Source organism: Eulemur rufifrons, chromosome 16, assembly GCF_041146395.1.
Source record: "Eulemur rufifrons isolate Redbay chromosome 16, OSU_ERuf_1, whole genome shotgun sequence".
NCBI classification, from domain to species: Eukaryota; Metazoa; Chordata; class Mammalia; order Primates; family Lemuridae; genus Eulemur; species Eulemur rufifrons.
In genome coordinates, this window is record NC_090998.1 from 73,878,142 (window position 1) to 73,892,906 (window position 14,765).

The 14,765-nt window shown below is 39.6% G+C and overlaps 1 protein-coding gene and 1 non-coding gene across 5 annotated transcripts in view; one reads left to right on the top strand and one right to left on the bottom strand.

Moving 5' to 3' along the window:
• Positions 1–3,727: 3,727 nt before the first annotated feature.
• Positions 3,728–3,835, bottom strand: LOC138397665 (U6 spliceosomal RNA). Its single transcript, XR_011235798.1, has one exon. It is a non-coding gene; the product is annotated as a U6 spliceosomal RNA (small nuclear RNA).
• A 2,681-nt stretch (positions 3,836–6,516) lies between these two features.
• METAP2 (methionyl aminopeptidase 2) overlaps positions 6,517–14,765 on the top strand; it is a 31,873-nt gene continuing 23,624 nt past the window's right edge. Inside the window, exons 1-3 of one of the 4 annotated variants that reach the window (XM_069489507.1) lie at positions 6,517–6,812; positions 8,626–8,733; positions 13,220–13,285. In XM_069489507.1, coding sequence (XP_069345608.1) covers positions 6,662–6,812; positions 8,626–8,733; positions 13,220–13,285 — 325 coding nt within the window. In that variant the 5' untranslated portion in view covers positions 6,517–6,661. The remainder of the gene's footprint in view (positions 6,813–8,625; positions 8,734–13,219; positions 13,286–14,765) is intronic. The other 3 variants (XM_069489504.1, XM_069489505.1, XM_069489506.1) reach the window with 3 other exon arrangements.

Genomic DNA, 14,765 nt, shown 5'->3' on the forward strand with positions numbered 1-14,765 from the left:
CTTAGCCTGGAGGCACTTTCCAGACCTCAGCCTAGGGAGGGGCCAACCAACAGGCATGGTCATTGTCATTAAGGAAACAGAGATCAGATATCAGGTAGAAGGAAGCTGCACAGAGAAAGAACTCCAGAAATCTGCTAAGGGAAAGGCTACAGGAGGCTAGGCAAAGTGGTTCATCTACCTCTAATCTTTCTTTTGTGAACCCTTGATATTGAATCCTACATGGCTCTGGCCAGTAAGTGTAACAGAGGGAATGGCCTGGAAAAAATGGCAAAAATATTTTCTTTATTTTTAAAATATCCTCCAATCCTTTTTGAGAACAAAATCCTGCATCCCTGCCTCAGGCCTGTGGTTGGTAAAGGCAAGGTAAGTCTTTTGTTTATTTGTGCAATAGGAGATGGCCCAGCTTGGACCTGGTAAAGGGAGGTCCTGGGCAGAGGTCACAGTATTGTCTTCAGCAGAGACCGAGATGGGATGATCAGAATCATGAACTGTAGTTAAACAGTGATTGTCTGAAGCTGAGAATCCATCCTTAAAAGCTCTGTATTTCTGTGAATGTTCAGGAAATTGGGATTTTGAGACGAAAAGGTCCACCAATTTTCCTCCTTTGCCAACAAAATAACAAAACTTCTCTTTCCTCCTCCCCAAACCACTCGTCCTCATTCTTCTGATTTGGCCTTGTGGACAAGTGCCCAGTTTTCAGCAACATAAGCACTTGAAACTTCCATCTGAGTAATGATACTCCTGACATCTTGGCCATAGGAATATTGTTTGGAACTATATATTCCTTTCCCAAAGTCCAACCTCAATACATGGACACTACATAGAGACTATAGGGAAGGTAAAAAGTTCTATTAGGTATATAACTTTATTCCAATTACAAAAGGAAGTAAATTAGAAGATTAAAAAGTAATTTAGGATGTCACTGGATACAACTAAAATGGGGAAAGAATTACAGAAGACAAGAGAGCCACACTCCATTTCAAGAAAGGCCCTCTCCAGGAGAACAAAAGATTAGAGTATTGCTAGAGTCACTGATGAAATGAGTTTCAGATAAATGATCCTTCTGTCAACCTAAATAACAAACAGAAAGAGAGATGCTCTTTAAAAAAAAAAAAGATGTTTGGGAATAGGTATTGCAATGGGAACATGCTTGCAGTAGTAAATTATGTGCATATTCAGGAAGGTAAAAGAAGACAGAGTTTTTTTAAGGGAAAATGAGGAGGATTGCGCTATTGTTTTGAGATAATTATTCTTGGCTATGTGGATCAATAACAAGGGTGGAGCCAGTCAGAGGTTGGACAGGCAGTTGCTGGGCAAATGTCCTCCCAGAAGTATTTTTTGTGTATATAAGGTTCTGATAGTCTTTGTGTAAGGTTGTGGTTTTGTAGTCTTTTGTGATTGTTCTTGTTATCATGTGTTTGTGCATGAGAGCCTTCCCTTCATGGCTTTTTTGGGCCATTTGTCGGGGTTTTTAAAAAAAGAGTAACAGAGAAAATGGCCTAAAAAAAAGGTAAAAATGTTTTCTGTCTCTTCAAAACCCCCTTACCCTTTTTTGAGAACTAAAACCTATATTCCTGCCTTAGGCCAGTGGTCAGGAGGGGCAGGGAAGTGTCCTTTTTTCTTTGTACCACAGGAGATGCCTCAAGGGCAGAAGTCACAAGATTGTCTTAGCTGAAGATGGGATTATGGGATTAATTAGAACCTTTAAAAGCTCTGTACTTCTGCTCAGAAGGAAGATGTTAGTACTTTGAGATGGGAGTCTGCCAATCTCATTTGCTGGCAAATTAATAAATTCCTCTTTCCTTCTTCTCAAACCACTTGTCCTCGTTCTTCTAATGTGGCCTGGGGGACAAGTGCTGAACTTGCAGAAACACAAGTGACTCCATTTTTAGTATAACTTTCCCACTTTGCTCCTTGAGCTGGTGCCCAGGAGAGTGCATCCCAATCTCTCTAAGTACCCTGTTTTGGTGCCCACCTAACAAAATTGCTCTTGATAAAGTCACCAGTGGCCTGCTAATGGCCAAAATCAATGATCTATTTTGAGACTTTGCACTACCTAATCTTTCTTTTTTTAAAAAATTTTTTATCAGGCACCCCTCTGAATCAGAATAAGTTCAGAGAGACTCCTGCTACTTGCTCTTTCTCCAGCAGTTGATATATTTGACCAAACTTTATTTTGTAGAACATTTCTTCTCCTTACTTCCACGTGATTCTCTAAAGCACTTTCTCCTTCCTGTCTTACCGTTCCTTTGTAGTCTCCTTAACAGAATTTCCCACCCTCCCCACAAACAAAATCCCCCAAACAGTAGTGTCTTTCTGGGTTGTGTTGTGCTTTTTGGCACATTTCTCTTCTCCGTGAACAACCTCATTCATAGCCTTCTGCCATACCTAGGCCCTAATGACTCCCATGTCTATATCTCTAGATCCATACTTCTAACTGGCTAATACATATCTTTGCCTGGATGCCCTGCAGGCATCTCAAACTTAGAATGCCCAAAGCTTATCTTGCACTTCACTTCTTCTAAAGCCACTCCTCCCCCTTCATTCCTTATCTCAGGAAGTGGTACCACTCTCCACCCAGGAACCTAAGCTAGAAACCTGGGTGTCACCCTCAACTCCTCCTTCTACATATTCAATGGACCATTAAATTTTCTTCATACTACTTTAGAAATGTTTCCGCAGTCCAACCTCTCCTCTTTACGTCCCCAACCACAGCCTTTGCATAAGTTCCCATCAATATTTTTATCAGCAATACCTTAGCAGTTCTCCCATAACACCAAGCTGTCCCATCACCAATTCTTTCCTTAGAATGGAGACCATCAGACTTAGGGATGTCACCATTCAGAAAAGTTTAAAAAATGGTTTTGAGAACTGATGTAGGATTGCCTTTTAAAAATTTTTGTTAGGTGGGCACCAAAACAGGATACTTAGAGAGATTAGTATGCACTCTCCTGGGCACCAGCTCAAGGAGCAAAGTGGGAAAGTTATCAGATTAAAAATGGAGTCACTTGTGTTACTGAAAGTTTGGTGCTTGTCCTCCAGGCCACATTAGAAGAACAAGGGCAAGTGGCTTTAGGAGAATGAAAGAGAAATTGAATAAAAAACAAAAAATATCATTTCAACATGCAATCAATGTAAAATTATTAAGAGATTTTACTATTTCTTGTAGTAAATCTTTGTAATCTGGTGTATATTATAAGTTATGTCACATCTCGATTTGAACTAGTGTCATTTTTGTGATGAGGCACAGTAATCAGTATAGCTCTGTGAGCCACAGTGAGGCCATCTTGTATGCAGGCTAGTGCAGCCATCTTGTGAACGGACTCACTGTTGTGTAAAGTTAAAAAAAATTTATACAGTGATTAATTTGTAAGTGATTGTTTAAAATCATTAGGTGTATAGTTACATTGTACTACACTTGGCAGTTCCATGGGAAAATGTTCCTTGGATGTTCCATAAGGAAATGTTCCTTGATTTAATGGATGCTATCTGCTTCGATAAGTTTGCTTGCTTATGAATTATTGTAATCAACATGTTTTTTTAGCCATATGTGTATTGTTAGTATTGTTAGTGGTGAAGGTATATAACCCCTGCTCACCTTAAGCTCAGGGCCATTCTCTGTCTCTGGACTTTCCCAGAACAGGGGGTGGTCGCTGGCCAGCTAATAAAGACTCCTAATTTGGCTCAATTCAGTCTTTAGGTGGTCATTTCTCGCATCTGAGGCTATAACAATTTTTTTTTTTTTTTTTTTTTTTAGTGTCATCCTTGCGCAGGGGCCATGCTAATCTTCTCTGTATCGTTCCAATTTTAGTATATGTGCTGCCGAAGCGAGCACTGAACTAGTGTCATTTTAAGTGCTCAATAGCCACATGTGGTTAGTAGCTACCATGTTGTACAGTTCAGGTATAGCTCTTGAGCCTAGATATGCTTGCTGGATGATCTTATCTCTGTCAAAGTTCCAATTTGCATCTATTAGCTGATGACTCAAATTTTTATCTTTGCCCCAACTATTCTTTTGAGCTCTAGTCCCTTGTAGTCATTTGCCTTCTTCACATTTCAACTTGAATGCCCCAAGACACCTCAGACTCTGCATATCTCACATCAAACTCATGATCTTCCCTTTCAAATCTGGAATATTTTCCTGGCTCTGATATTTACATTACCATTCATCCAGTTTCATCAGCACAAACCTTAAGGGCTTCTTTGATATTTTCTTCTCTCTCAACCCCTTCATACAATTCATCACCAAGTCTTGCTCATTTTATCTCCCAAATATCTCTTAAATCTATTCATTTCTCCTCATATCCACCATCACACTGGTTCAAGCCACTATTGTCTTTTGCCTGGATGACTGTAATAGACTCTAAACTGGTCTTCCTGCTTTCATTTTGGCCACCCTCAAATCTACACTGCACACTGCAGCCAACGATATCTTTCCAAAATCTGATCATGTTAACTACAAATCTCATCAGATTAACTGTCTCCTCACCATTAAAACACTTAAGGGATTTCTGTTCCTTTTACGACAAAGGACAAAGCCCTGAGAATGATCTAAAAGGCCTTGTAAGCTCTCCTCCCACCTTTTTCCTTCCTCCAACGCGTATTATACTTACCTTTCCAGTCTCCCCTCATCACACTCACTCCCTACTCCATCTCTTTGCATTCTAGCCATTCTGATTATTTTTTAGTTCCTTAAATGTGTCATATTCCCTCCCTTCTGTTTTACAGATGAGAAAACCAAGGATCAAAAAGATGATATGAGCTGTCCAGAGACACAAGGTTATAGCTAAAATTAGAATCCATGTCTCCTCTTTTAGTCTCAAACTCTTGGCTTCAAGTGATCTTCCCACCTTGGCCTCCCAGAGTGCTAGGATTACAGGCGTGAGCCACCACGCCTGGCCTTTGTCTTCTCTTTTAAATACAATGGATCTCTCCTTAGTTTCCCTTTGCCAAGAATCCTCTCCCTAAACCTTTCCCCTCCTCTTTGACTATTTATCCTTTAGATCTCAGCCTAATTGCTACTTCATCAGGGAAGCTTTACTGGACTATCCTATCTAGGCAGATTCCCTCGTTACATGCTCTCATGGCACTAGTTGTAAATTTACTTTAATTAGCATCATAAATATTTATTTTTGTTAATTGGCTCTATGATGACAAGAACCATATATGGTTTTGCTTTCCATGTATTGCCAGATCCAGGCACATACTAAGCATTGAATAAATGGATAGATGTATGATATATGGATGAATAAATGAGTGAGTGAATGTCAGCCAGGCAAAGAGCAGCCCAGACATAAGGAACAGCAAGTAGGAGATCTTCAAGGTCGGAAAGAACTTTGAGAGCTGGAGCAGGAAAGAGTGTGGAGAGACTAGAGAATTATGCAGAGGCTGAATGGTATTGGGTATTTTAAAGGATTTTGGATAAATGGAAACTACTTCTATTTTTTGGCATTGTATTTGGTTTAGCAAATTTTGTATTGCTAGCTATCAACCAGATCAAGCTGTCTGTTTACTATTTTCAAATAGGTACAGAACTAATACAGAGAAAGCAATTTAAAAATCCAAATAGAGATGGATTTAGAGAGAGAAATGAAGATATGTAAAGGAATAAGAGAAGTAGTTTTTAGTAGGATTGGATAGGTACTGCCTGAACCTTTAATACAGATAATATACATTTATGCAGTTGTGGTCAGGGCCTGTGTAAAGTTTACTGTAAAACTACTGGCAAGAAGTTTACTGTAAAACTAATGGCAAGAAAGCCATTAAAGACATTCTGATGCCCGTGAAGCTTGATGCTTAGTTTAAAGCTAATAAAAACACCTAAACTCTTTGGATGGACAAAGAGCCATATTTAGGAGAAATTGAGGAGTTGGTGCAGGCAGCCAATCACAATCCACGTAGGCCACAAACTCAATCTCAAACTGCAGTCTGAACATGGGCTCTCTCATAAAAGGTCTGAGGTAAAGAAACGGGCAAAATTCACTTACATTCTGGTGAAACGTCCTAAATCCAAAGGGAAGGTGACCAGAAATAGAGAAATTGGAGTGTCATCTTTCACATTAATGGGAGAGGCTCTATGTCCCCGTGTTTCCAAACCTGTAATTCTTGTCATGAATTGGAAAGTGAGAGGACTGTGAGGGGATCCCACAAGGAACCGTCAGGGCTTCAGAGTAGTAGTACGAGAAACTAACAGAGAACTTCAGAGTCCAAAATTATCTCCTTAAGTGCCTAGACTGCCTGCCTCGTCGTGAACCGTAAGTATGAATATCAACGTAGTCCTTTTGAGTCATTAAAGGTAGGAATGTCCCTTTTCACAGGGCAGGCACAGGCATCGACAGCTTATTCTGGACCTCCAGATCACCTCTAAACTTGACCCTACGCAGGCCGAACTGCACCGGGAACGCCCAAAGCGCGGGGCAAGGCAGGAGTCGGGTCTGGCTCCAGCCTACTGCAGCCTGGCACGCCCAGGCCGGGTTCCAGGCGGAGACGCAGGAACGCCTGGCCTGAGGCTCCCCGGATCTCCTCAGTCGAGTCCTTCTCCGTCCCAGCATTCCCTGCGCCCCACCATCGAGAGCAGCTTCCGGCGCCGTTGGTGTAGGTGGGTGAAGAAGGAGCGGGCCCTCGCCGCTCTGTCTCATTCCCTCGCGCTCTCTCAGGCAACATGGCGGGCGTGGAGGAGGCAGCGGCCTCCGGGAGCCACCTGAATGGCGACTTGGATGCGGACGACAGGGAGGAGGGAGCCGCTTCTACGGCTGAGGAGGCAGCCAAGAAAAAAAGACGGAAGAAGAAGAAGAGTAAAGGGGCTGCTGCAGGTAAAAGGAGTTTTATGTTTTTCCAGTCCCCGTCAGGAATGGCCGAATGGCTTGGCGCAGGCCCGGCGGGGGTTGCAGGGACCGGGGACCCGGAGCTTCGGACTAGACTGATACCCAGGCCTGAGAGGGTGGGAACTCTGGACTACAGATTCCCAATCCCGGGAAGAGGCGGCATCTCCTGTGGAACTGGAGGGCCGGTGGGGGTGGGGTGGAGGAGAAAAGTGTGCCTCAGCTTCGCGTGTGGTAGCTCCGGGGTCGCTGGGCCCACGTCCTTATATTGCCAGAACTCAGCTCCCACACAGACCGTGGCACGGTGTTGAAACGGCCCAGAGCACAGCCCCCCCCACCCCCGTCTTCCGCGCGGTTTGGCCAACTCAGAAGTCCGGTTCTGACCCGTATTGCCGCCTCTTTGCTGGGGCAAACTGGGACGTGTTTTCCTTCAGGGTAGGAGCGGTGTGGGCGAATGCAATGCCCGATCACATCTCCCCCCACCATCCTGTTTTCACTGGGGTTTTTGTTGCGGGGTGCACTTCTGGGGTGTGTGTATGCCCGTGCGCTCATGTCATTGAGTAATTGCAGGATTTGTGGTGGTGGTGCGAATTTTCACCTGCCTAATCTCACAGCAGAGTCAAGCTTTAGGGCCTTTAGGCCCGAATTGTGATGCCACTTGCAGGCAGTGCAGGTAGGATATTCTGTGGCTCAGAATGGAACTTCTCAGAGGTGTCCTCTGAGTGCACTGGTAAGGCAAGGAAAACAGTCGAAAGTTTACAGTTGGATCTTATGAGGTAGGAACTTAAAAGTTGCTTTTTGAGAAGTCAATGTTTTGTTGCACAAGCTCTTTCAGTTTAAAAAAAATTTTTTTACCTGTTTCCTAGTTAAAATCAGCCACAGAAAGAAAGAGAAAAATGGAGAGGCCAGAAGTGATTAATGCAGAGTTATGAGAGGTTGTTGTAGAAGGCTAATGTACATCTTTTTGAAATTTTGATTAGATGGGAGTGGAAGAGGTTGAGTTGTAGCGTTATTGGGACTCTTCCATAACAAGATTTAACCCCAGGACATAGTCTGGTGACTGTTCCTGGCTTTCAGATGAGATCCAAACTGCAGTTTGTTCTGTAGGGTGTTCAGCTGACTGGCTGTAATATTTTTTAACAGTTGTATTTCTCAGTATGGATTCTCTTCAGTAAGCCAGAATGTCACTTCATTATGTGCTACCTGATAATACTTTTTCTTTCCATGCGTGACATATTGCTCTTACAGCTAGGTTGTAATCACTTCCAGATGAAGGACTTGGTCTTGTGCTTAGATGTTCAGGAATTTTGTTTTTTACTAATGGACTATATTTTTTTTGTTTAGTTTGATTTTACTCAGCCTATCAGGACAGTTCTTCATGAAGCTCAGAAGGCCCCCCCCCCCACTATGTTGCACATGAATCCTCCTCTTCCTAAGGTCTTCCACATTTATTGCCTATCTTAAGTATCTGTCTAATAATTAAAGTGTTTAGAGTCTAATGACTGACTACTTTTAAAAGTTAAACTACTTGAGGATAGGGTCCAACTCACTTTTGTTTACCTTTTAGTTGCTAACATGTGTAATGGATATATTGTTCAGTGAATTAATGAATGGACAATATTAGGTATGAAAGGTTTTTCTCTGTCATTAGACAAATTCTGTTATGTTTACAATAATGTTTCTGTTTTTGTTCCCCCTGCACACTTATGAGAAAAGGATTTTTGAATTCCTCAAGATTGTTAGAACATACTCTAGTAGGAAAGTATCTGTGTCAGATTTAACTTATACTATTTTATTTGATCAGCAGGGCAACAAGAACCTGATAAAGAATCAGGAGCCTCAGTGGATGAGGTAGCAAAACAATTGGAAAGACAAGCTTTGGAAGAGAAAGAAAGAGATGATGATGATGAAGGTAAATAGTTAATTTGATCTTTGTGGTTAGAAAAGCTGGAAGATGTGACATTCCTAAGCAGAATCTATTTATTTGTCCAGATAGTCTATTTTCTGACATTTCACTTTTTAAGGGCTCCATTAATGTCACAGATAAAAAGGAAAAGGTAGCTGGACGTGGTGGCTCAAGGCCGTAGTCCCAGGTGGTCACTTGTAGTCCCAGGTAGTCAGCAGGCTGGGGCGGGAAGATCGCTTGAGCCCAGGAGTTTGAGGCTGCAGTGAGCTATGATCAGAACACTGCACTCCAGCCAGGGTGACAGAGTGAGATCTCATCTCTTTTTTTCAAAAAAAGTATATATTAGCAACTCTTTAAAAAGTTGAACATGTTAATTAGCTGCTCAGATAGTATAGATCTCAACTTTTAAAAATGTACTTGGTAGAAGGCCAAGTGGTGGTTATTAATAAAATAAAATGGAGTGGTTGTTTATTTAACTGATAATAAACAACTAGTATGTACAAGGTACTTTTCCAGGTTACTTTCACATGCATTCTCATTTTAACCTCACAAAACCAAGCAAAGTAGGTACTATTCTCATTTTACGGATAGGGAAGTGGTGGTTATGTGATTTACCCAGTGTAACACAGCTATTATGTGTAGAATAGAGCCAGAATTTCAAAGCTAGCGCCTGACTCCAAGTCTGTTCCTTTTACTCTCTATACCAAAGCTACCTCTCTTCATTCTCAAAGGAGCATATTGGAGTACTTCCAAAGTTTCTTAGAAATTCCCTGACCCTAGACTCTTGTGGGTATTTGGGTGCTATAAGATTTCTTTTAAGATAGTAATTGCTGGAATTCTAGTAATTGATGCTATCGGTAAGACAGTGGAGAGAGAGATGATTAGGAAAGACAAATTAGTATTCTGTAGCCCCTTTTGGCAGAAAGGGAGATGGGACTTTGCCATTCTTTGAATTTATAGTTATATACTGCCATGACCAACTGCTCCACCTCAAGCATTGCCAGCCTGGGGTTATTATGCCTATCACCCATTAGCAGGAGCTATACTTTAATTATTGTGATAGGGTGATGTAAAGTAGTAGTTTTTCCTTTAAAAAGATGTTTTCTGCCCTCAAGAAGCTTACAGTCTGCATTTGGTGGAAAAAAGTGCCAAGGTTCAAGAGAATTGTTAGCTTTTCCCTTTCCTTTAAGCAAACCTCTTCTCCATTCAACCTTTGATTATGCTTCAGGTTAGGAACATATTTTGAGCTATTAACAAGAAAAGGGTTTGAAAATTGAAGGTAATATAATGGGTTGCTGTAGACCTACTGTGCATACAGTATCACAGTGCTAATCTTGAAGTGCATTTTATTCCATTGCACCACTATGAAATTGTATGAAACTTTTGACATTGAAAGGGAAAAATTTTTGTCAGATTGGAAATTTTCAGTGTATTAAAAAGATTTTAGGAATATTTGTAGTTTTTTCCAGTTTGAGCTAGTCATTTTCCTAATTAATTTCAATAATCAGGATCAACCAATACTAATCTGTTATGAGAGATTTTTGGTTTGGGGGTTTTGTTTTGTTTTTTTAGTTTAATGTGTCAAGTAAAGGGAGATCTTTGAGGGAATGGAAAGCTAGTATTTCAGAATCTGGGTATAGTGGAGAGATAAACCAGAGGTGAAAAGTATTTGGGTATCTGCAATAAGATGTATTGAAATTTGGAGGTGGAATTGTAGGCTGAATGCTAACGGCAGGCTCATTGGAAGGAATAGGACTTGAACAAAACCAAATAGAAGAGACCATTTTGGGTAGGGATAATACTGAGAAATTATTTGAAGCATAATGAACAGTGCAAACCATCCCTATGAGATGATTCACTGAGAAAGCCATTGAGCATTTCTAAAAATGTTATAAACAAATAATTTAGGCTTCATATATATGCAGAGTTGTTTACAGGAGAGGAAATGTATAGAAAAGGCAAGGAGATTATCTTAAAGTCCACTTAGTAATAGCCCAGGCATGTGGTAATGAAGTTTAAAACTAATGTTCGTGAATAGGAATGGAAAGGAAGAGTCCAGTGGAACAGTAGTGTGGAAGCAGAATTCAAAGGACTTGGACACTTTCATTCTGGGGAGCAGGAAAGAGAGGCATTAATAGACTCCAGGGTATAGGTGCTGTTGACTGAAATAACGAAGTTGAGATTTAGAGCTGTTTAGAGGTTGGGGGAGGGGTTTGCAGGCCAAGAAGAGGGTATTGAGTGTAATTTTGGTTGTCTTGAATTCAAAACTGGGGTATCGGTATGAAAAGTTGATCCTGTGGGCAGCTGGCAATGTGCAGGAGGTAATTCATTCATTCAATTTTGAGGCAGGCCTATTAACATACAATTTGCTTAAAATAATAGTCATCCTTTTTAAATGCATAGTTTGGTGAGTTTCGAGAAAGTATGCAATTGTGTAACCACTGCCAGAACCAAGATATAGATTATTTCCATTTAACATTTCCATCTTCACAAAAATGTTCCCCTGTGTCCTCTTATAGTCAGTTCTCTTGCTCCCTTGGCAACCACTGTTATGTTTTCTGTCTCTGTAGTTTTGCCTCTACTACAATATCATATAAATGGAATTATTCAGTATGCAGCTTTTTGTGTTTGGCTTGTTGTATTTAGCATAATACTTCTGAAAGTCATCCAGTTGTTGCATATATTTTGGTAGTACATTCCTTTTTATTGCTGAGTAGTATTCCTAATTTATTCATTTATAATTGCAGGCTGTTTGGGATGTTTCTAGGTTTTGTCTATTATCAATAAAGTTACTATGAATATTTGCATGCAGGTCTTTGTGTAGACGTGTTTTCATTTCTCCTGAGTAAATATGTAGGAGTGGGTTGCTGGACATATGGTATGTGTTTAACCTCCTAAGAAACAGTTAAACTGTTTCCAAAGTGGGTATACCATTTTTCGTTCCTGTCAGCAATGGTTGAGAGTTCAGTTTTTCCTATCCTTTTTAGGGACTTGGTATTGTTGGGGTTTTTTTTGTAGTGATATGTCATTGTGGTTTTAATTTGCACTTTCCTCATGATATTGAGTATCTTTTCATGCTTTTATTTGCCTTTCATGTATCTTTGGTGAAGTGTTCAAATCTTTTGTCCATATTTTACTAGATTGTCATCTTACTGAGTTGTAATAGTTCTTTGTATATTCTGGATGCAGTTCTTTATGAGATATGTGTTTTACAACTATTTTCTCTTATGCTGTGGACTGTCTTTTTACTTTGTTAATGGTATTGTTTGTAGCACAATTTTAATTTTGATGATGCCCAGTTTATCTGTTTTTTAATTTATGAGTAGTGCTTTTTGTGTTCCGTCCAGAAAATTAAATCATTGGTGTCTCTAAGGTCATGAAGATTTTCTGTGTTCTCTTCAAGAAGTTTTACATACTTTTTTTTTTTTTTCCCTTTTTTCTTGCCTCTTGCGCATGAGAAGTTTTACATATTTTTAGCTGTTAGTTTAGGTCTATGGTCCATTTAGAATTTATTTTTCTATATAGTGCAAGGTAAAGGTTGAGGGTTTTTGGTTTTTTTTTTTCTTTTTTTTTTTTGCATATGGCTGTGTAATTGTCATTCAACAAATATCAGTTGATTTTGGCATAGTAATTAATACAGAAGTAAACATGAACAGTCTCTCTGCCTGTGAAGACTATCCTGGGATGCCATGAAAGAAAGACATGTAAAAACAAATTGCAGCATGATATAATGGTTGCAACCATAAGCATAAATAGTTTAATATATTCAGGTCCTGGCTCTGATGCCATCCTGGCATAAAAACTTCAATAAATGGTGGCTACTATTCTGTACTGAATACAGACACATTGGGCATTGAATAAGGTAAATTAGCTTCAGAAGAATTAGAGTATGAAAGAAGGACCTTCTTAACCACATTTTAAAAATGAAGAAACCATGGTAGAGAGAGGCTAAATAACTTGCCTAAGGTCACACAGCTGGAAAGATTTGTTGCATGTGTTTAAAATTGGTTATACATCTTGAATCATTTGTTTTAGGTTGAACCTAGTGTATGTAGCAATGTGTTAGACACTGAATGTTTTTTCTGGAGCAAAAACTATCTTACTTCCTCTTCTATCCCTATTGCCTGGCACTTAAGAACTCAGCAAACATTTAATGCAATGAACAAGGCTATTGTTAAAATTGTAGTACATCATATGTGAATTAGATTATATGATGCATGAGGGACACTGAAAATCAAATGTTGGCATTTTCATATTGTTCAACCAATATAACTCCTAGATCATGTTACCTCCCTCTTGGCTAAACTGTTGCTTCCTATTATTTCAGTGAAAGAATAGGTATAAGCAAGATAAAATAAACTAAAAGAACATACATTTATTTATTTGTTTGTTTGTTTGTTTATTTATTGAATAGACTGAATACTTGTCTACTTGCATTTGCTTTTTCCCTCTGCTTATGAGGTTTAAATGAATGTGTTTGAACTTTTCTTAGATGGAGATGGTGATGGGGATGGAACAACTGGAAAAAAGAAGAAAAAGAAGAAGAAGAAGAGAGGACGTTAGTGTCTTAATCTTACTTGATAAATTAAAAATGATTATTAACCGACAGGTTTGAAGAGTAGGTTTAAAGTTGCTTAGGTCCTGATAATATGTCAGGAAATAAACTGAGGCTTAATAGAGGTAGAATTTAGTGAAACTAATAGTTATTTAGCAAATCCTTTGGTTTAACAAACTTTTTGGTATTTTCTTTAGCTGTTATTCAGCTAAGGGATATCAATATGAATTGGTTTACTGCAAGTCAAGGATGAGTTTCTAAAAATTTTATAATTTAAAACTTACATAATTGAAAGAATAATTTTATCAGCTATGGCTAAAGTGGTGCCACTATATGGTAATAGGGTAAACATAGTTTGCAATTTACCTGTCAGCTTTGAAATTATGAGATTCTTGATGAATATTTAAGGAGGAGTCCCATTATTTAAAATGTGTGCATATGGTGAGATTTTTTTATTAGTAACTTTTATATTATACTGTGTCAAATTTGTATAAAATATGCTCCTACTTGTTTTGCATTTCTATAAATGATATAACCAAACGTCTTAGGGATCTGAAAATATATTAGGTAGACTGAAGGAGATTGTATAGTATTGAATAAAGGTTAAGATTCAGAGCACTTAATTCTAATCTTGGATGCCCTTTGGGCTATTGGGTATTAGGGACCACTGAATATCTGGTTATACTTTTCTTTAAAATCTTTCAGGCTAAAATTTTATGAATCAGATTTTGGGGGGCTTGACTTCCTTTTTTTTTTCCTTTGGAGACAGAGCCTTACTCTGTCTGCCTAGCTTGAGTGCGAGTACAGTGGCATCATCATAGCTTACTGCAACCTCAGACTCCTGGGCTCAATCAATCCTCCTGCATCAGCCTCCTGAGTAGCTAGGACTACAGGCACACACCACCAGGCTTGGCTAATTTTTCTATTTTTTGTAGAGGTGGGGAGGAGTGTGTGTGTGGGGGGGGAGTCTTGCTCAGGCTGGTCTTGAACTCCTGACCTCAAGCAATCCTCCCACCTCAGCCTCCCAGAGTGCTGTGATTACAGGAATGAGCCATCACACCTGGCTGACTTTCATTTTTATCTATATTGAGAGAAGTACTTAAATTGTTTTTTAAGGAAGGTATTGCCTGTGTCAGCCATTTCTGCGATATGTCTCCATGTGGAGGTGGGATAGCTTTCTTTTTGTTCTTGCATCCATTCTTGCTAGATCCTTCTACTCTCAAGAGAAGATGTCAGCCCTTCCCTTAGCCTATGAAGGCATGTGAATCTGTATTTAATGATCACAAGTTACTTGGATTCCAGGAATCTTCCAGAGATTATAATGTCCTAATCCTTCCACTCAGAAATTGTTAAGGGTGTGACTGTGAGAAATGGTATATTACCTGAGAATGACTTAAGAGATACCTATTTCTCTAAGTACTCTGAAATTACTCCCTTATGGAGACAGACCAGTGGAGAGGAGTGTTAAGGGACTGTTTTGTAT